Source organism: Cnephaeus nilssonii, assembly GCF_951640355.1.
Source record: "Cnephaeus nilssonii genome assembly, chromosome: 4".
In the NCBI taxonomy this organism is placed as follows: Eukaryota; Metazoa; Chordata; class Mammalia; order Chiroptera; family Vespertilionidae; genus Cnephaeus; species Cnephaeus nilssonii.
In genome coordinates this window covers 44020254-44041761 of record NC_137075.1, presented here as the reverse complement: position 1 = coordinate 44041761, position 21508 = coordinate 44020254, and the positions used below count along the sequence as shown (strand labels likewise).

General features: G+C 48.7%; 1 protein-coding gene across 1 annotated transcript in view; it reads left to right on the top strand.

Annotated features, from left to right (window-relative positions):
* The window catches only part of INO80 (INO80 complex ATPase subunit), a 171031-nt gene extending 156520 nt beyond the window's left edge, over window positions 1–14511 (top strand). Inside the window, exons 31-36 of the mRNA XM_079768167.1 lie at window positions 332–434; window positions 4100–4188; window positions 6898–7053; window positions 7339–7498; window positions 8206–8421; window positions 11348–14511. Coding sequence (XP_079624293.1) covers window positions 332–434; window positions 4100–4188; window positions 6898–7053; window positions 7339–7498; window positions 8206–8421; window positions 11348–11565 — 942 coding nt within the window. The 3' untranslated portion in view covers window positions 11566–14511. The remainder of the gene's footprint in view (window positions 1–331; window positions 435–4099; window positions 4189–6897; window positions 7054–7338; window positions 7499–8205; window positions 8422–11347) is intronic.
* The last annotated feature ends 6997 nt before the right edge of the window (window positions 14512–21508 follow it).

Sequence of the window (21508 nt, the reverse complement as noted above, 5' to 3'; positions counted from 1 at the left end):
TTGCCGACCACTGGCCTAGATCTAGCTGTTGTTCATGTGGAGAGGATACCAATCATGGCCGTCATGTTTGTCTTACTTTCACAAGCTCTCACCCTGGTACTCTCAATTTGATCAGGTTCTGAATAGTAGGCCAGATTTGTTAATTTCCAAAGAAATTGTCCTTTCTCTTTAGAAAGGAATAAATAATCTAAATGAGCCAGTCAGCGGAATGAAAAAGAAAATAGGGGCTCCAGGGGCCTCCCCGATAGAAGGAGAGACATGTTTCTTTCTTCGGAGGTTTGCCATCATGGAATAGGTGCTGGGTGTGACATTTTGATCTGCTTTTGTGTAGATTCAGCGGATGGTGATTTCTGGTGGGAACTTCAAACCAGATACCTTGAAACCAAAAGAGGTGGTTAGTCTTCTTCTAGACGATGAAGAATTGGAAAAGAAACGTATGTACTCTAAACCTCTTATCAGTGTTCTCTCCTCCCTACAAAAGATGTTTCTCTGGCCCCACACATCTGAAAATGGAAGAGACCCTTGGCTCTGTGCCAAGGGTAGGCAAAGCCAAAGACTGTATTTGGGGGGAAATATTTTTATGTTAATACTAGAGGCCCGGTGCACAAAATTCTTGCACGGGGGTCGGGGGTGGGGGGTTGTCCCTCAGCCTAGCCTGCACCCTCTCCAATCTGGGACCCCTCGGGGGATGTCTGACTGCCGGTTTAGGCCTGTTCCTGTGGGATCGGGCCTAAACTGGCAGTCGGACATCCCTCTCACAATCCAGGACTGCTGGCCCCTAACTGCCCTCCCCTGCAGACCTGGTCGCCCACAACTGCCCTCCCCTGGTGGCCATTTTGTGACCACATGGGGGCGGCCATCTTGTGCAAGGGTGTGACGGTCAATTTGCGTGTCATCTCTTTATTATATAGGATTAGAGGCCTGATGCACAAAATTCGTGCAAGAGTAGGCCTGCCTTCCCCCGGCTGCCAGCAGCAGCTTCCCTCTGGCACCCAAGACCCGGGCTTTCCTCTGGCCGCCGGCAGGCACCTAGAACCCAGGCTCCCTCGCAGCCCCGGCTTCGTCCAGAAAGTTGTCCAGAAGGACGTCTGGTCTAATTAGCATACTACACTTTTATTATTATAGATATTAAAACCAAAATAAAGATGTATTATGGAGTAGAAGGTAAAATTCCCATATATTTTTAAGTTAATATGACTTCAAATAAATTTGCACCAGGAAGGCTATATTTCTCAACTCCTCAGCAGTAATAAATTTACTCTGTTCTGCCCAGAGAAATTTTTTTATGGGGAGAAGATGGAGAAGCTATAAGTAGCTTCCTTTGTATGTTACTGATGTAACATACAAACCATTCTCCCATGTATTACTACTGGCTTTTGAGAATAGTGGGTTTCAGACTCACCTTGTGAGCTTCTGAGGACTTACGTAGCATCACGTGACGAAGCTCCTTTCTTTTTTTTTTTATTCCAAATGTTTTTATTTGTTTTTATTTTTTTAATTAATTTCTTTATTGATTAAGGTATCACATATTTGTCCTCATCCACCCATTCCCATCCCACACCCCTCCCCACACATACCCCCAACCCCCTGTTGTCCTTAACCACTGGTTAGGCTCATGTGCATGCACACAAGTCCTTTTGTTGATCTCTCCCCTTTACCCCCACCCTCCCCTACCCTCCCTCTGAGGCCCGACAGTCTGATCCATGCCTCCTTCTTTCTGGGTCTGTTCTTGTTCATCAGTCTATGTTGTTCATTATTTCCCCTAGATGAGTGAGATCATGTGCTATTAGAAATACACTTATAAGAACCGAAAATGAGACAAGCAATAATGGTTATGCTGACAGGCAAATGAATCAGTCTGTAGTGAGTTTCTTTCTGGGCTAACAGTTCTTTTGAGACCCAATTTCAATGTCAAACAGTTCCTTATGTGTACATGTCAGCAATGACATTTCAGTTCTGGATGGTGGACAAATGGTGGTAATGCAGGTCCGACTCTCTCTGGTTTGGTCCTGGGCAACCTGCAGTGACGTACAGCTGCTAACTGCTAGTATGGCAAGGCGACGTCAGCGTCTTCCATCTCTGGACTGCTTCTCTTCTGTCTTCATGGCTGGAGTAGTCCTGTCGATTCCTCTCTGTTGCTGGAATCCACATGGCCTCGGAGTTGTTTTCTGAAAATATACAAACATATTCTCGACCAAAAGTTAATAAAGGAATATTTTCTATAAATTTGACTTGGGATCCTATTTCATTTTTTGCCCAAATGATTTTCTTCTGGCTTGTTTTGACACCTTGTGTGTTTTTCATGGGTGTCTTGTTTTTAGCCTTAAATTAATTTTCTAAAGTATTAATTTTCCAGATGTAATTTACTTACAGGATATTTTTCCTTACATGATATTCTTCTACTATCTCCCCCTCTTTTTTGATTTAAATATTAGGAGGCTTTTGAAAATTTTATAATGTAGTCTTGATGGCTTTTAAATTTTAATTTTTTGCACTATAATATTACTGTTTTAGGTCCATTACATGGTGCGCAATTTTATCATGAGATGAACTACCAATAAAAATTTTAGTTAACACTTTAGGAACATCTTTTTGTCCAGTACAATTAATTTTTCTAGAATATTCGCTTGTTTCAACTAGCCAATTTAAATTTGCCTGAAAACTTGACTACTATTTTACTGTCAAATTTATTACTCTAACAACAATCTTATTTTACCCTGTAAATATTAGTGGAAAGGATTATTTGCCTTCTTGAGTAGGTCCTGAGCATTCCTGGTGGTAGGCTGGATTTAGATATCATAAACCCACTTCCCCACACCATGGGTACAAGACAACTCAAACAATTCTTGTTGGAATGAGAGGGCAGCCGCTGTCGGCCAAGTCTCTGTCTGTTACCCGGGTCCCGATTTGAGCTGGGCATGGGACGTTAAGCAGCCCTGGGGGCAGGAGACTTCCTTCAGAAGGGGTGAGTGTTCAGGCCCCTGCAAAGTTGGAGGGTGAGGGTCTGTGCCCCACCTTCGTTGACCTCCAGGTTCTCTCCTGTTGGCCCCTCTGTGACTGTGCCTGTCTTAGGTTGTTCCTTCCCTGAGGAATCTTACCCGTCTCTGGCTAACCAGCCATCCTCCAGGGCCAAGCAGGGTGATGTGAGGTTCAGTTCTGTCTCCTTGGTCGCCTATGTCCCCATGACCTCCACGCCCAGCACCTGCCTTGGGATCCCCTCGCCTGCTGGCGGGGCCCCAGCACTGATCACATATCTTGGGGAACCTGGGTTTCTTCTCGAAGCTCCTTTCTTATGTGCTCACGTTTGCCACCATCTTCTAAAAACCTTTTGGGGCTCAAAACCACACTTGATCTGTGCAATGCAGAGATATTGAATAACTGAAAGAAAAAAGCAAAGGCAAGGAAAGGCCCATCATAATTAAACTGAATCATGGTTTGAACCAAAAACTGTTAAGAATCCAAGAACTGCCCTAGCCGGTTTTGCTCAGTGGATAGAGCATTGAGCTGCGGACTGAAGGGTCCCGGATTGGATTCTGGTCAAGGTCACATGCCCGGGTTGCAGGCTCGATCCCCAGTTGGGGGCATGCAGGAGGCAGCCAATCATTGATTCTCTCTCATCATTGATATTTCCATCTATCTCCCTCTCCCTTCCTCTCTGAAATCAATAAAAATTAATTAAATAAATAAAAGAATCCAAAAACTCTATTCCTTCTCCAAGCTAGAAAACCACCGGTTATCTGACTTGGACAGATAGAAGTCATACTTTGGAATATAAATATCAAAGGATATGGTCACTTTATTTCTTTTTTTTTTTTTTTAAGATTTTTAAAATTGATTTTTAGAGAGAGAGGAAGGGAGAGAGAGAAACATCAATCTGAAAGCGCAACTTCAGCTGCCTCCTGCATGCCCCCCTCCCAGGGATCGAGCCTGCAACCCGGGCATGTGCCCTGACTGGGAATTGAACCAGCAACCCCTCAGTGCACAGATGATGCCCAACTAACTGAGCCATACCAGCCAGGACGGGATACGGTCACTTTAATTTCAAAATGAGAATTATGATTGCCCCAGATACTTCATCTGATTTTGATTTTCTTGATAGTACGATTGCGGCAAGAAGAGAAACGGCAGCAGGAAGAAACCAACCGAGTCAAAGAGCGCAAGCGCAAGCGGGAAAAGTATGCAGAGAAGGTACCTCAAGTTTGGGGTGGCTGACAAGGACTGGTTGGGGGCAAGGCAGTACCTATAGAAAAGGCTTCGGAGTACGTGGCTTGCCATCTTGGTTACTGGTTGGTTATACAGCTCCAGTTGTGTGTTCTATTCTTACTGATATTAAGAGGTTATTAGATCCAATCCTTCTACCATGATTCTGCTAGTGTACCATTCAGTGTCCTCTACCACTGGAAAAATAAATCTCTGACCAGCTTAGTCTGTACATCTCTTTCTCTACAATTTATGCCAAGGATTTGAGCTGTTTGTCTCCCTTATTTTAGGAGTTAGCCCATTAGTTTTGACTCATTTATTATATGTCCAAGGACTGTTGGTTTTACTACCTTCTAGTAAGTTATTTTTTTTGGTGGGTTTGGGTTGTACTGCCCTTCTCATCTTCCCCAGCCCTGGTTTGGCCCCCACTCTTGAACAAGTTAGCCACCTGAGCTTCAGGCATCTTGGTAGCTTTGGGCCCTCAAGTCTGACAATTGCATATGCCCCATTTCCTTGGACTTTTTGGTTTATCTGAAGCATATTGATTGGTTAAAATCAATGTTAAACATGTTAAAATTGTTTGTTTTAAGTGGAGGTCAGCGTCTTCCCTTTACCCACACTTGTATTGGACCTCGTGTCCCTCAGGGCCGTACAGCCTTGATAGTCAGCAGCTTAAGAGCCTATGTATATTATATCATCTTCCAGTAGATACACTAGCTCTTTCAGTTGTAAAGCCCACACCCTAGATCGTACCTTCTGCTAAGCAACACTGTTTTTAGCCTGAAGGATGCCCCCATTACAGTTTGTACCCACTATGGTTACAAACCTGAGAAGTCCCAGAAATGAAGGATCATGTTCCTGCTTAGCCTGGGCTGCCATCTCTACCCAGTTCCTCAGATTCTCTTGTATGACTCCATCCTCAAATCTCTAATCCATTACTTAGTGCTATTTAGAATTAAAATATTGTTAACATTCAGAAACAATATCAAAGGAGGGAAGATTGTTTTCTCATGCAGGACATTGTAGGGCTTACTGGGTTTGCATCAGGTGCCATCCCTACTCTGAGCATAGAAGTTTCAGATAAAGACCCAGTGACAATATGACCTACACAAAGATATACCTTTTTGTTGTTGTTAATCCTCACCCTTGGATATTTTTCTATTGATCATTAGAGAGAGTGGAAGGGAGAGGGAGAGACAGAGAGAGAGAAACATTGATGTGAGAGAGATACATGGATTGCTTGCCTCCCGCATGTGTCTCACCCAGGGCTGGGGATCGAGCCTGCAACTGAGATACGTGCTCTTGATCAGAATCCAACCCTCAACACTTAAGTCTGCAGGCAGATCCTCTATCCACTGACCCAAACCAGCCAAAGATACACCGTATTAACCCTAATATAGGTGCAGAAACAAAAGTAGTTAGGTGGATGTGAGTCCCAGAATTTTCCAAGCACATTGTGTAATTGATTCCAGGTCCCTAATCTAGACCTGCTAAGTGGAGCTCAGTCACTCACCCCTTAAGCTTTTTACATGTAAAGTGAGGAAATAATGACCAAAGAAAACATTATTCCTTGTGTATGGTAAGAACCTTCATTCTCTTTATGCATATTTAAAATGAAGGCAGAGAGCCCTAACTGGTTTGGCTCAGTGGATAGAACATCGGCCTGCAGACTGAAGGGTCCCAGGTCGATTCCGGTCAAGGACATGTACCTTGGTTGCGGGCACATCCCCAGTAGGGGGTGTGCAGGAGGCAGCTGATTGATGTTTCTCTCTCATCGATGTTTCTAACTCTCTATCCCTCTCCCTTCCTCTCTGTAAAAAATCAACAAAATATACTTAAAAAATAAATAAAAATAAAATAAATGAAGGCAGAGTAAAAACAGATGTGCAGAAAATATGCTAAAGGCATTAGCCCTCTGTCTTGTGAGACCACATCAGTGCAACCCCCGGTGAGTGCTGCAGCTTGGACACACACGCCAGAGTTGGCTGTGCCCTGTGAGGATTAGGCTTGGTGCAGCTTTCAGTGTGACTAACCTACCTTTCAACTCTGTATTATTGTGGTAGAATATACATGAACTCTTTTCTTTTTTAAATGTATTTTGTTGATTTTTTTTACAGAGAGGAAGGGAGGGGAATAGAGAGTTAGAAACATCGATGAGAGAGAAACATCGATCAGCTGCCTCCTGCACACCCCCTACTGGGGATGTGCCCGCAACCAAGGTACATGCCCTTGACCGAAATCAAACCTGGGATCCTTCATTCCGCAGGCCGACGCTCTATCCACTGAGCCAAACCGGTTAGGGGTACATGAACTCTTTTTTTAAAAGACTGTATTTTTATTGATATCAGAAATGAAGGGAGAGAGATAGAATCATCAGTGATGAGAATCATTGATCGGCTGCCTCTTGGCCACACTGGGGATCGAGCCCACAACCTAGGCATGTGCCCTGACTGGGAATTGAACCGTGACCATCTGGTTCATAGGTCCATGCTCAACCACTGAGCACACCAGCCAGGCTACGTGAACTCTTATTAAGCCGTCCCTTTTCTGCTTCCTTAAGAGTTTTTTTCCTTAAAAATACATTAATTGCAAAAAATGAAACCTAATTTTTAAAGTCAAATTTCTTCCCTGACTCCACTTTTCTTTTGGTGTATATCCTCATGCTTTGTCCATATGTCTTACTTTGTGTGTTCCCAGAAAAAAAAAGAAGATGAATTGGATGGGAAAAGGAGAAAGGAGGGTATGAACTTGGTGATCCCATTTGTTCCCTCGGCTGATAACTCCAACCTCTCTGCTGATGGGGATGATTCCTTCATTAGTGTGGACTCAGCTATGCCCAGCCCTTTCAGTGAGGTGAGTCTCCTTTTAGATGCCTTCATCACAGCAGGGGGACTATCCTGACCTTATAGTCGTTGCTTCTCCTGAAGTATTCCTCCCTTTTAGAAGGGGGTTGCACATAAAATCCATAAGAAAGAGAGCAAATGAGGACAGGCTGGCTTCTCAGGAGTTAAAGCAGGGACCTAACGCTCAGGAGAAGCCAGGCAGGAGAGGTAAATAGTGGCAAGACTTGAGAAGCACGCCCTCACATAGGTAGCAAGGCGCAGGGAGGAGTAGTGACCTCAACCCTTCCTCCTCTAGATCTCCATCAGCAGTGAGCTGCACACCGGCTCCATTCCGCCTGACGAGAGCAGCAGTGACATGCTGGTCATTGTGGATGACCCAGCCTCTTCAGCCCCTCAGTCTCGAGCCACCAACTCTCCCGCTTCCATCACAGGCTCTGTCTCGGACACCGTGAACGGTAAGTGGTGCTGCTATCCCGTACAACTTGGACCTGGGCCACTGCCTCAAGAAAAGTGTTGGTTTAGTTGTAAGATGAGGTCCCGATTCCTTCTAGGATAATGTTTTTTTTCTACTTCCTTTAAAGAAGAGTATAATGGAGCAAAAAGAATTTGTAGGATCATTCATTAGCCCTGTCAAGTGAAAGGAAAAAAGAGAAGGGTTAGGGAAAGCAAAGTAAGAACTTTATAAAGATTTCACACTTCCTTGTTTTCTAGTCATCCCAGTCTTTCATATTTCACCCTTATTTCTGCTAGTTTAGTTAGCTTTGCTGGGCCTTTCCTCGCTTTGTTCTGTGGGGCCCAGGCTTCTATGTCTCGAGAAGCTCTAGGGCTAAGCTTGGGAGTAAAGGTTGACTCTCCGAGGCAGGCGCATTGGAGTGTGCAGGTGGGTCTCAGGTAGCCAGTCCCTGGGGTTCACTTAGTAATGATCTCATTAGAGAAGAGATTCGGGAGTAATGGAACCACTCTTGAGGAGTCGGCCTGTGTTAGCCGTTTAGAATTCTTACTGACTCTGTGTGACCTGCTGGCCCAGCCATTAAATGAGGACATAGACTTCCCTTGAAGTCCTGAAACAAACACCCTGAGAGCCAGCCTTCCCTGTCAGGGAAGATTCTGTTAACGTAGGAAGAGATTGACATTTTTCCTCTTGGCCCATTTGTTTCCACAGGAATTTCCATCCAGGAAATGCCAACTGCAGGACGTGGTCACTCAGCCCGAAGCCGAGGCCGCCCCAAAGGTTCAGGAAGCACAGCCAAAGGAACAGCGAAAGGCCGGAGCAGAAAATCCACCGCGGGCAGTGCTGCAGCAATGGCAGGCGCCAAAGCAGGGGCTGCGGCAGCGTCCGCGGCCGCCTTCGCTGCATACGGGTACAATGTGTCTAAAGGTACGGGCTGGGAGGGCCCCCTTCAGGGCAGGGACAGTCTGTTGAGCATTCGGCCAGGTAAAGCAGGCAGGACACCCCAGTCCAGGAATCTCCTTCCCAAAGCCCATATCAGGCTCTGCTTCTGCGTTGAGCAGTCCTGACTCTCCCCTTGTCCTTGTGACTAGTACAGGGCCACCTTCGAGGTGGAAGCAGCTGTGAAAAGAGAGCTGAATTTCTGGACTGTGCTACTTTAAACAGTCAGAATTATTTCTGCTTTGAGAACAGATGTTTTTCCCAAGCCCCATATTCCAGTAATTACATTTCAGTAGTGCAGGCTAGCATAGTTAAGTTTACCCAGCAATGTGATCCATCACCTTAGGTATTAAGCACTTGCTGTGTGCATAGGCTATAACACATGGACCCTGCTCTTGTCTATATAATAGAAGTAGGAAGGGAAAGCTGTACGTGTAATATGTTTAACAGCAGTACAAGGCAGTGTGTGCACTGAGTCAAAAAAGAGAGAGAGGCCTTAATTGTGGTTGTAGATCAAAAGGAGGAACCACAGAACTGATGACGAAGTAGCCAGACACATAATTCAGAAAGAAGGAGAAGGGTGAGGAAGGATTTGGACTGGCGACGAAGTTGGCAGTGACCAAGGTGGGCATATTGGGGGTTACCGAGCAGGTCAGGCAGGCTGCTTTGGAAAAGAGCAATGTGAGTCAAGGTTGGCAAGACATGGCAAGACTGGAGGGGCAAGAGCTTACCAAGGATTTAACAATGGGCTCTGGAAAGTTTGAGAAAGGAGGTGGCTGTTGTGACCATGACAAGGGGGAGTAGTTGTAGCGATGGAATGCAAGACATCCGAGATGGTAGGAGGGGAGCTCCAGTTTACAGACCTCTCTCCCCATTTAAAACATGGGCTCAGTATTTGGCTACTAGGGTTTTTGTAGCAAGTAAAGGCTTTATTGAGTAGAGTGCTCAGTAAGTGCTAGTTCACCTCCCCTTCCGCCTCCTGTAGGGATGCCAGCTGTCATTTATTTGTTCATTGGACAAATCCTATCTAATAAAGAGGGAATATGCTGATTGACCATCACTCCATCACAAAGATGGCTGCACCCACAGCTGAGGCCAAGTTCCCATAAGGAACCTTAACGAGCAATCAGTAGGGACCTGAGGCTACGCCCTCTCCCAGCCCCGTGGGGCTTGACGGGACCTCAGGCCAAGTCCCCCACCCAGCAGGGCTTGACAGGGGACCTCAGGCCGTGCCCCCCACCCGGCAGGGCTTGACAGGGAACCTCAGGCCACATCCCCCACCCGGCAGGGCTTGACACAGCACTTCAAGGTGCGCTTCCTGTCCTGGTGCTGGGCTAGGGGACCTTAGGCTGCTCCCCCCGCCCCAGTGCCAGGCCGGGGGACCTCAGGCCACGCCCCCCGCCCCAGCACCGAGCCAGGGGACCTGAGGCTGCACCCCCCTGCCAGTGGGGCTTGATGTGGGACCTGAGGCTGCGTTACCCCCCCCCCACCCCCGGCAGGGTTTGACAGGGGACCTCAGGCCATGCCCCCCACCCAGCGGGGCTTGACAGGGGATCTCAGGCCGTGTCCCCCACCTGGCAGGGCTTGACGGAGGACCTCAAGGCACACCCCCCACCCTGGTCTGAGCTGGGGGACCTCAGGCCACGCCCCCCATCCTGGCACTGGGCCAGGGGACCTGAGGCTACGCCCCCTGCTCAGCAGGGCTTGACAAGGACTGGCCGAGTCTGGATCTAGCCCAGTGCGGGGGACCGGCCGGATCTGGGTCTCATGCGATTTTGAGGTGCATGTGGGTGGGCGGGGACTTGACTCTGGGTCCCGTGGTGAGCCCCAGATTCTGACAGGAGGAAGGTTTTCATATACATTTTACTAATTTTCTTTCATCTCTGACACTTCTATTATAGAGAAAGGGCAAATAGCAATATTAAATTATTTCTTCTAATTAATCCCCTTATAAAGTGCACGAATTTTGTGCACCGGGTCACTAGTGTAAAGATAATAGCCTAGGCCAGTGTTTCTTAACCCTCATCACGTCTTTGGAAAACAACAATCTTGCCAGCAGTCAAGGCTGCTGTGGCAGAGTCTCACTCATCAGACTTCCTCCTGGAGCCCTGCCTGACCTAAAGGGGGCAGGAGGGACGAAGGAGGCAGCAAGGGCTAGAGCGTCACAGAAAAATCAGCAGTGCTTGCCTTGGCCAGGTAGCTCAGTTGGTTAGAGCAGCAGTCGCCAACCTTTCGGACCTCACGGACCACCAGTGGTCCTCAGACCGCTGGGTTAGAGCATCTTCCTGATGTGCCAAGGTTGTGGGTTTGATTCCCAGTCAGGGCACACACAAGAATCAACCAATGGCCCTGGCAGGTTTGATTCCCTGTCAGGACACATACCCAGGTTGTGGGTTCAATCCCTGGTCAGAGTGTGTGTGGGAGCAATCGATCAATGTTTCTTTTTCTCTCCCCCTTCCTTTTTAAAAATCAATAAAAATTTTAAAAAATCAACTGATAAATGCATAAATAAGTGGAACAAATTGACGTTTCTCTCTCCCCCTTTCTTCCTCTCTCTTAAAAAAAAAAATACATTAGTGCCTAGAAAGTTACAGCTCATCCCTCACCCTTGGCTTCCCCACATGGTGTAATGTGTGCTCTGTCCTTGAGCCACCAAGGTGATATCTTAACTCCCTGCTGACGAGGTCATGTAGGCAGGGCTGGGTAGGTGTCATATTTCTATTTAAAAAGTACATCCCTCTTACTGAAAAACAAAACAGTTGACAGGAAGAGCAAGCAAATGTGCTAAGAGGAGATTGGCAGGAGGGGTTCCCCACTACTTCTCCTCCAACCCAGACTCCAATAACCAAGGTCATGCCTGAGGCAGCTCAGACAGGACTGGTGCTCACGCTCTTGTCCTTCTCCATTTCTACAGGAATCTCTGCCAGCAGTCCTCTGCAGACATCTCTGGTTCGGCCTGCTGGCCTTGCTGACTTTGGACCTTCAAGCGCCTCTTCTCCCTTGAGTTCCCCTCTGAGCAAAGGAAATAGTGTTCCTGGGACTCCCAAGAGCCTCCACTTGACCAGCAGCCTAGCCCCAGACTCCCTGGTCCGGAAGCAGGGCAAAGGCACCAACCCGTCTGGAGGACGGTAACCACCTAGGCCTCCAGCTTCCTTCAGCCAAACCACATGCTAGAGGTCTAGCCTGCAACGGTCTTTGGATGGCTTGCCCAGTGCAGCATCTTACATCCCAGGTCAGAGGGCAGAGGTGACCAGTTGCAGCAAGAGAAGGACGGCAGGTGGTTAGTGTGAGCACTTTTATCACCTGTGGCTCAAGAAGTGTGCTCTGGGGTTGCCTATAAGAAAAAGGCCCAAGGACGGGGATCAGCCCCGCAGCATCTCAGATGAACGTCTTAAACCTCATATGGGGAAGGGCCTGACAGAGCCCCTGCAGATGCTCAGGCACACTGTCTCCGTTCCCATTCCGCTCTTCAGCTCTGGTCCTGTCCCTTGCAAAGGCTTCACAAGTGTGGTGAAGAGCCTTCTGTGGTGGAAACTTCTTTTAGAGCTGGGATTTCCTGTAGGACCAGGAAGGGAGGAAATCGTGTATCTGGCATGCCCAGTCTTTGGGTAGCTGCCCAGGTCTCTAAACCCCATTTGTCAGTGTCACCGTTGGAGAGCAGTGAGTGCAAAAGGCAGTAGTGGCTTCTGAGGGTGATAGAAGCAGGCCTAGAGGCAGTTGTTTTCCTAGCATTTCCTCCCCGTCCTGCATGGTTCACACCAGGGAACCTTCAGGTCCCACCAGCAACAGTAGCAGCAGCTCCCACCTTGGGACTCCCAGAAGCCAGTAAAGAGACCAGGAACCACCTCAATCAGCAGGACAGCCTCACGCCCCTCTTACAGATTCCCCTTGCCCTTCCTGAATGCACAGTCTCCCCACCCTTGCCCTTCAGCCCCCTGCTTGGCTGTATGCACTGTCTGTATTGCACTGAGAAAGGAAGGGACAGCAGGAGTGAGGAGGAGAGGATGGAGAGGGGGCAAGCTCAGCACCCACCCTCCCAGCCCCGCCCCACAGCCTGAGCTTGCTTCCCTCCAAGAGAGGCTAAGGAAGGTGTCTGCATGGGAGGTGTTTCTGCCTGCCCCGGCCTGATGTTCCTGGTGGAGCAGGTGCTTCCAGGCGAGCCAGCCTCTAATTTGCACACATGAAAATCGCGGAATTGAATTTAGATAGATTAATTTTTAAAACTTTTTTTTGGAGTAGGGGTGGTAGGGGAATCATTTAATTTAAATCATTAAGATTTCCCTGCCCAAATCCAGACTCCTATGTACAGATGCTATTTAGAGGGAATCAGAAAAATGCCAAGCCTTTTTTCTCTTTGAATGTGCTGTCTATTTTTATAACTGAACTTGTACATATGTATAAAGAGAGACACATCTTTCTTTTACTAACTGGAGAAAAAAATCTTAAATAAAATGGAGTGAGATAATTTTATGTAAATTGGGGTGTCTGTGGTCTTTGCAGCTGCCTCTCCTTAGGGGTATTTTGGGTTTTGGTGGGGGTGTATGGCAGGATAAATGACAGCCCCACATCATTCCTATGGTCGGAGGGGACAGGTGATCAGTGGGACAAGGATGTTCCTGTGGCGTTTCTTCGGTGGTATCCTTGATGGGATTTATGAATTTGCCTGGCGTGCCAAGGCCAAGACCCTTGGGGTGTGGTCTGGTTACGACTAGGACCTAGACTCCAGGACTTACCCGTAGGTGTGGGCAGCTTGGCTAGTCCCCCATCAGGCAGTCACATTGTGGTAACTGACGGGTTCTTTCTCCTAACCACAGCGACAGAACATCCTGGCAGTGTGCAGTGCAGCGTGGGCAAAAGTAGGCTTATAGTAGTTTGTGTGAAAAATAATACAATAACAAATAATAATACAAGGATAAACTGTTTTGTGTACTCACAACTGTAATCCTAATTTTGCCTACCCTGTATATAAAATCTACATCTAATAGCAACTTCCTGGTCCCAGTTTCTAAAACTGTGATATGGCCCAGCCGGTGTGGCTCGGTGGTTGAGTGTCGACCTATAAACCAGGAGGTCACGGTTGATTCCCTGTCAGGGCACATGCCCGGGTTGTGGGGTCAATCCTCAGTAGGGGGCAAGCAGGACGCAGCTAATCAATGATTATCTCTCATCATTGATGTTTCTATCTCTCCCTCTCCCTTCCTCTCTCTGAAATAAGTAAGAACATATTAAAAAATAAACAAAAACCAGTGATATGTATACAAATACATGTGTATAAACCCCAGAAAGTAGCCCATTTGAAGTCTCAGTACACTGTGGATCCATTAAGCCAGCAGAGATACAGTAAGTCCTCTAACATCCTCGATAGGTTCTTAAAAACTGAAACGTTAAGCAAAATGAGTATAAGAAAACCGATTTACCATATGCCAAGTGATACAAATAAGAAGTAAGTTCCTGTAGCATATTTGTGGTCACAAAACATCACTAAATTTCTAAATAAAGTCCCAAAATATTTCTAATGTTAAACATGGGAATAAATATGAGCTATACATAAATTTAATAAAGATTAATAAAAACAAGATGATTATTTCCCAAACCGCTTATTCCAGCTCAGGGTCTTTGGTGCTGGAGCCTGTTCGGCAGCTCAGAGGGCAAGGAAGACCCAGCCCTGGTCAGGAGGCCCTTCCATCACGGGGCACACTCAGCCCCCTACTTGCTCAGCCCGGAACAACTTAGACCCACCAGTTTACCCGACACGCGTGTCTTTGGGGTGTGGAGGAAGCCAGAGTTCCCCGAGAAACCCACGCAGACATGGGAGAACATGCAAACTACACAGACAGTGGCCCTGCCGGGAATTTTTTTTTCTCCTCTTCAACCTTATAATGAAACAACTTTGCTCGAGGACCTGCTATCTGCTATAAAACATACTGCGACAGGAACTCAGTATTCTCAAGGTTAGCTGTGTTTGTAAGAATCATGAAAGAAAACAGTGAAATGGGTTACTAGGAATTCCAAAGACATCCAGGCTTTGAAAACGGCTCTCTGATCAGTTGGGAAAAGAGTTGAGTTCCCAGCCTGGGCTGGCAGTTGGTGTTTCTCTGAGCTAAAACTCTAGAGTGCTATTGCATCACCTTTGAGCAGGGCTCACATTGTTCCCAAGTTTGCTGGCAGAGTGGCCTCCTGGGCTTTGGCTCACCCTGCGCACCCTGGATGGGGTGGGCTGGCTCTTGGGCAGCTGCTGCTCACCCAGTCACAAGGTCCCGCCTCCTCATTTTGTTGTTCTCAAGTAGCATTGTCAGATACACGGGGCCTTGTTCTTCCTGGCAAACTTGACCAAGGCCTCACACAGAACAAACCAGTGTCAGTTTCCCGACTAACCTTGCCCTATTGTCATCACCACTGTGGCTTCTAGTCAACAAGCCCATTAGGGTGGGTTCTCTCCAATTACTACTCAGCAAGGCCCCTGACAATCCTGCCAGAGCCTTGCCAAGGCCACATGGCTGCCTCTGGGGATCTGGCAGCTCTGAGGTCCCTGCACGGCTTTGCCCAGACGTGATAGGCTAGTGCTCTCCAGAAAAGCGTGTAAGTTTTGGATCAGAGCCTGCCAGTCTCCTTTGACCCCAAACATACTCCCCTTTCAGCCATTTTCAATTCAATCCCTGAAGAAACAGCCAACAGCCTTAATGTGCCTTCTCACCTGTCCCTCCCTTACCTGAGGGTAGAGATGGAACTTGAATCTTAAAAGTGAAGTTTTCAAACTCATTAACAATTTCCAGTCCCGAATTCATGTCCTGTCTACCCCACTTTCTGAAGACTTGTCCATCTCCCATGTGAGAGCCAGGTTACCTTATGAATCCAGGGAGCCAGTCCCTTAACATACAAAAAAGCTGGGAGGGCTCCCGGCTCCCACCCCCACCAGCTAAAAGAAGCCGTGTCCCACGGAGCAGGTGTGGGCTACATCACAGTGAGGGCCGGCCCTTCAGCCTCAGGGCCGCCTTGCCACGGGAGCCAGCTCTGGGAGTCCTAGGTAAGTGGATTTGAAGATGGTGGATCTGTCTGAGCAGTCCTGGAAATGCAGGGCCTGCACTAAGCTTACTATCCATTTCTGTGCCTAGAGCTTTGTTGAAGCATCCAGGACTCTGGAGACCCACCCTGGGACTTGCGTGAGTCTCTCTGGTCCTGAGGGTTGGGCTGGGCAAGGAGGCTGGTAGTCCGCTCTGAGCAATGAGCTGCGTTTTTCTGTGCAGCCTTGCCCTGGTGTCTGCCAGCCTGTTCCATCCAGAAAGCCTCACTCTGGCTTTCAGATGTAGTCCACACACCCTCACTTTGGTCCCTCACAGCACATCACCTGCCATTAGAAATAGTTCCTTAGCTCCCTGAGGCCCTGGCTGGTGTGGCTCAGTTGGTTGAGCATCATCCCATACACCAAGAGGTTGCCAGTTCAATTCCAGGTCAGGGAACATGCCCAGGCTCCATCTCCAGTAGGGGACAGGCAGGAGGCAGGGGATGGTGTGTCTCTCATATCCATGTTTGTTTCTCTTTCGCTAAAATCAATAAAAACATCCGATATAATAAAGATGTAATATGCAAATGGCCGTTAAGCCGTGAAGCATAACGACTGACCTGACCGCATAATTACCGGATCACGGATCAGCAGAGAGATACAGGAGGGGGCAGGGCAGCAAGCTATGAGGGGGGGGCGGGGGGAGGGAGTGGGGAGGGAGCTACAGGAGGGCGGGGCATCGGGCAGAGAGCTACTGGTGCACGAATCATGGGCAGGGCTACTAGTATTTTTATAAAATACCAAACTAAAGCCCTAGTTCGTTTGGCTCAGTGGATAGAGCATCGGCCTGGGTACTGAAGGGTCCTGGTTTTTATTCCGGTCAAGGGCTCGCACCTCAGTTGCAGGTTTGATCCCCCGTCCTGGTCGGGATGTGTGCAGGAGGCAACCATTCAATGTGTCTCTCTCACAATGATGTTTCTGTCTCTCCCCCTCCTTTCCACTCTCTAAAAATCAATGGAAAAATATCCTCGGGTGAGGATTAACAAACATAAATAAATACATAAAATAAAATGCCAAACTGAGGAGCTTGGGCAAGATGAGTGGTTTTAGCTGGCCTCTGGTGTTCAGAGATCCTCAAATGTGCCCCAAGGGTTGTCCTGAGTGATGAGCTAAAGGGCTCTGAGCCTCCCAGATGGAAGAGAGCAGCTGTGCTTTCTCCTACTGCAGGTAAAGATTTTGGGTGGAGTTTAGCTGTAAGAGAAAAAAAAGAAACCTCTAAATCATTCCTTAAAGCAATGCTTCCCAGACTTTTATATGCATGTGAATCACTTTGGAATCTTCTTAAAATGCAGATTCAGTTTTGGAAGACCTAGGATGAGATCTGAGACTGAATTTGCAGCACATCCCAAGTGATGGCCTTGCTGCTAGTGCTTGGGCCACCCCTGGAGTTACCAGGCTTTAGGGCACCCTCCAGCCCTGCCATTCAGAATAAACTGACCTCTGCCCCCACCCCAGCCAGGCGGCCCTATGTGGGAAATACAACTTTATTTTCCCTGTTTTTCGTCTTAATCCACCTAATGACAGAAAATGAAATCTTAGCATCTCCAGGAAAATTCAGTCCCATACGTGTTTTCTCAGGGTTTGTTTGTTTTTTAACTGTTAATTCATAGAGCATTTGAGATCTTGCTCCCTGGCATATATCATGAGTTTGACTCAAATAAACATAAAATTTCAAAAAAAAACACCTGTCAGTCCATGATTTTTTCCATCACCTTTCTCCCCTGGGTGGCACCTGTAAGACATATTAGGTACAAGAAAGGCTCTCTTACCTGCTGTCCCTCTGTCCTGTGTGGCCTCCACCAAGGGGTAGCCTCTGTAATTGCCGGCATTCCCTGGAGGGTCTGTGATCCCTGGATTCGCTATTTTCTGCTGCTTATCATGACCACCAGACTCCTCAGGGTCAGTCTTTCTGCGTGGATTCCTGAGCCCTTCTCGGGGACATGGAGAAACTTGGCTGCTCTCCATGCTTCTCTGAGGCTGCTGGAGTGTGGTGAGGCCGTGCAGTTTGGGAGGCGGCCGAGGTCAGTGCCGGCTGCCCAGCTGAGCCATCTTCATGATGCACATTCAAACCACTTAAATGTGGAGGGCATAGGGAGGGCAGGGTCCCTTCTAGAGAAAGCAGGGCCTCTGGCTGTCTTGAAACCTTGAGCCCAGGCACTTGCTCGATGGTGGTAAATGGTGCTAAGGAAGGCACCTGCCGGGGGGGAGGGGGGGGGAGGCCCCCACATGGCGGCTCCTGAGGACTCGGATGCAGGAGCTTGGGCTGTTTCAGTCTTTATGGGAATGACCTACCCATCTGCACCCAGGAAAAGTCTGGGCAAACAGTGCCAGGACTGGGCTGTGGAGATGCTAATTCCAGGGGGCAGCCCCCAGGGCTGGGTGATAGAGGAGGTAGAAGGAAAGATGAGAAGGAAAAGGAGGAGGAGGGAAGACATGCCTGAGGCCCACTTCCTGGGTGTCAAGGGCCCTGAGGAAGCTGGATGCCTCCCTTATCACCAGGCCCCTGGCCTCTTCCTATGATCTCACTTTAGTTTTGGTCTTTTGGTTTGAGACACATGGATCGCTTGCCTCCCACACGCACCTCGACTGGGGCCAGGGATTGAGCCTGCAACCCAGGTACGTGCCCTTGACTGGAATAGAACCCGCGGCCCTCAGTCCGTGGGCCGAAGCTTGATTACTGAACAAAACTGGCTGGGCCCTCTGCTCCATGTTGTACTCCTGGTTCCCCACTAGCTACTGCCCCAAATGAGCATTTTACTTTTTTTATTTACTTATGGGTTGTTACAAAGCTCAAGATGATATCTGTTTCCCACAGTCCCTGGCCTACAGTTCTTGGCACCTTGAGTGAGAGAAACAAAGATCCCTGAGTGGGAGGCTTCCCAACTCCTAATTCCCTCCTCGGAGGTAAGAGTTTCTTCCCAAAGTGCAGGGGAATGTGCTCCTGTGAGCAGCCCTGCAGGGCCTGTGCCTCTGCCCACCTGCCCTTGGGATCTCATTGTGTTGGGTCCCAAAGCTCCAGAAGAAATAGCCTGGCCTCAAGGCTCAGGGGGCCTCTCTGGGTCTCACCTGGACTGGGGTTAGGCCGGCAGCCTGTGAAGGAAAAGGAAGCAGGGACACAGAGGGCCAAAGGAGCCAGGGGGAGTTTTCTAAGCCCCCAGACAGCTGACGGCCCCCAGAGCACTCTGTGAGGATGTCCCACCCCTCACTGCCACCAGCACCCAACACTAACACCACCCCCGTGGCTATTCCTGCTACCGCAGGAGAGGGAAGGGCTGCCTTCCCATTTCCCGGGTGAGGGTCCTGCACGCCCCAAGAACTCCGCCCCTTGCACCTGTGAACCTAGAGAAGGAATCTATCTACCGAGAAGGACTCCTCATGGTTAACTGGGCTCGAGTTTGTCACCGGAGTCTAACAGCCATTGCTGACAAGGCCTCTCCGGCACCCTGCACTTCAGGGAAAGCCATTCCCTGAGCTTTCAGCCTCCTGCCTCCTGAGTCAACCCTTATCAGGGAGTTCCCAGTTCCGGCTTTCTACTGAGACTTGCCATCCAATCAGAACTGCGCAACTATATCCTTATTTGCATCTCTACCAGCTACACAGAACTGCTCCATAAGGACCATTCAGAACTGCACCACTTGGACCAATCAGAACTGTACAAATGTAGATGCTTCATTTCCATAAAAGTGGACCACTTGGGGATCTGGGTGGGGAAATTCCTCCATAAAGGCAGCTTTCCCTCTGTCTTGGTGGAGTGCACTTTCAGTTTCCACCTGAAGCTGTGCTTCCTGGGTTTGCAAACTGTTCAGCTGAACAGTCTCTCAGCTGAATAAAATCTCTCTCCCCACCTCGGGTTGGTAATTTTTGTGGACACACCCTTGAAAAGTCATGATGCCACTGGCCTGGGAATGTCTGAGGAGGGCAGTCTGCGGGAGGGGGCAGGGGTTTGGGGACAGTGCAGCACAGTGGTCTCAGTTTGCACTCAGCGCAATGGATTTGGAAAAAGCAGCATAAACTGTTATCCAGAATCTTTCTGAATAGCTAAGTCTTTCAGAGAGCTGAAATTTAATTCTTTGAAGCACCAGGATTTATCTTGGCTAGAACTCTCTTTAATATATATATATTTTAAATTGATTTCAGAGAGGAAGGGAGAGGGAGAGAGAGAGAGAGAAACAACAATGATGAGAGAGAATCATTGATTGGCTGCCTCCTGCATGCCCCCCACTAGGGACTGAGCCTGCAAGGTGGGCATGTGCCCATGACTGGAATTAAACCCAGGACCCTTCATTCCGCAGACTGACACTCTATCCACTGAGCCAAACTGGCTAGGGCTTTAATAGAGTTTTTAATGTCATTGCTTAAACAAACCAAACAGAACATATTCTTTCCTGAGGACCTGGGTCATGTGAGCGCCCGGTGCTCAGGTCCCCTGTGATGTGACTGCGTGTGCCTAACACTAAATGATGCTGACAGCTACACTGCTGCAATTTAGTCTGCTTAGAATAGGACCTGTGCAACTTCACTGTTTTACCTGATTCAGAACTTCTGAACCAATGAAAGGTACTCTGAAGGAGGAATTGTGGGATCTCCTAGGAAAAAAGTAATTGAGCTCAGTGCCTGCCTCTGTCTGTCCTGCCTTCTGGTCCTCTGTTGGGCTCCAGTACCTCAATGTTCTAGGTAAGCCAAGTGTTCTAGATAGGCGTGTTCTGGTTTGAACCAGTTCACTAAATCTCGTTGATCCCCCCCCCCCGCCCCCTGCCATATTGATAAATTTAAATACCTAGGAACAGGTCTGCCAAGGGGTGCAGGCGATAGGTTGGCTCACGCTCTCCACTGGAAGGCAATCTGAAGGCATCGTAAGCAAATACAGTCCATCATTCGAGTTCAGTGAGAGCGAGGACACTGAAACGGGTGATCTCAAAGGCCAGTGTCATTGAAGCTGACCTCCTGGCCTCCTTCCCTCCCCCGGCTTCACCGTCGTGGGAATAGGCTGGTCATCCCGAGGGACTAACTGCAGATGTACACTTGCTATTGACATTGGGGTGCTTGGGTTCCCTAGATGGAAATAAAGAGGAAACCCCAGAGAAATCCCCAGACAGATGTTATTAAGCTTATGCTCCAGCACAAGGGAGGCACACAGAGGAGAGGAAGGGCCTCTAAGCGGGGCCAGGGGCTGGCTCTGCTTGGCTGCTCTCACACGCAGGGGATGAAGCGGGCTTGTGCGAAAAGGTGAGCTCTTGGGGGAGAACCAAGATGGCGGCACAGGTAAACCTGTACTTGCTGCCTCTCACAACCACATCAAAACCACAACTAAACGGCAGAACAACGACCACCCAGAACCGCGGGAAAGCTGGCTGAGTGGAAGTTCCACAACTAGAGAGGTGAAGAAAGCGCATTGAGACCGGTAAGAGGTGTGGAGGCGTGGAAAGTGCTGGCACCTGGATGTGCTGCTCTTTTAACCGGGAGGGAGATACAAGCTCCCGCTTGCTCTGAACTCCAGTTCCGGGCAAGACTCTGGGGGACCCAGACACACATGGGAAGAAACTGGACTGTCTGGCCTTGGTACAGGAATGCAAGGGTGGCTTTCTCTCAGAGGTGCTCCCAGCGATCATTGTTCCTACATGGGGGGCACGGGACGCGGAGACCCAGGCACCTCTCTGGTGCAGGGCTGACTGGCAGACATTGCTGTTTGCTCCGCCCTGGTGATTCCCAGAGACCCTGTCCCACCCAATTTACAACCCTACCCAAGCTCTGTGCAGTGGCTTTTGCATATGAATGGCCTGTCCTATCTCCGTCTAAAACCTGTCAAACTGCAGCTGGGTCAGAGAGCCCCAGAGCTTCCAAAAGAAGGCCCAAGGCCTGGCAGCAGCAGCCTGTCTTGCTTCACAGCTGGGCCTTGTCTAGGCACTTCAAAACCCCATACAAAGAGGAGGAATCTTCAGATCTCTCTGTAGCTCCTGCTGGGCGGCCCAGACAGAGGCTGACCTTGCACCTCCTTGGAGACCCAAGAGCCAGTGT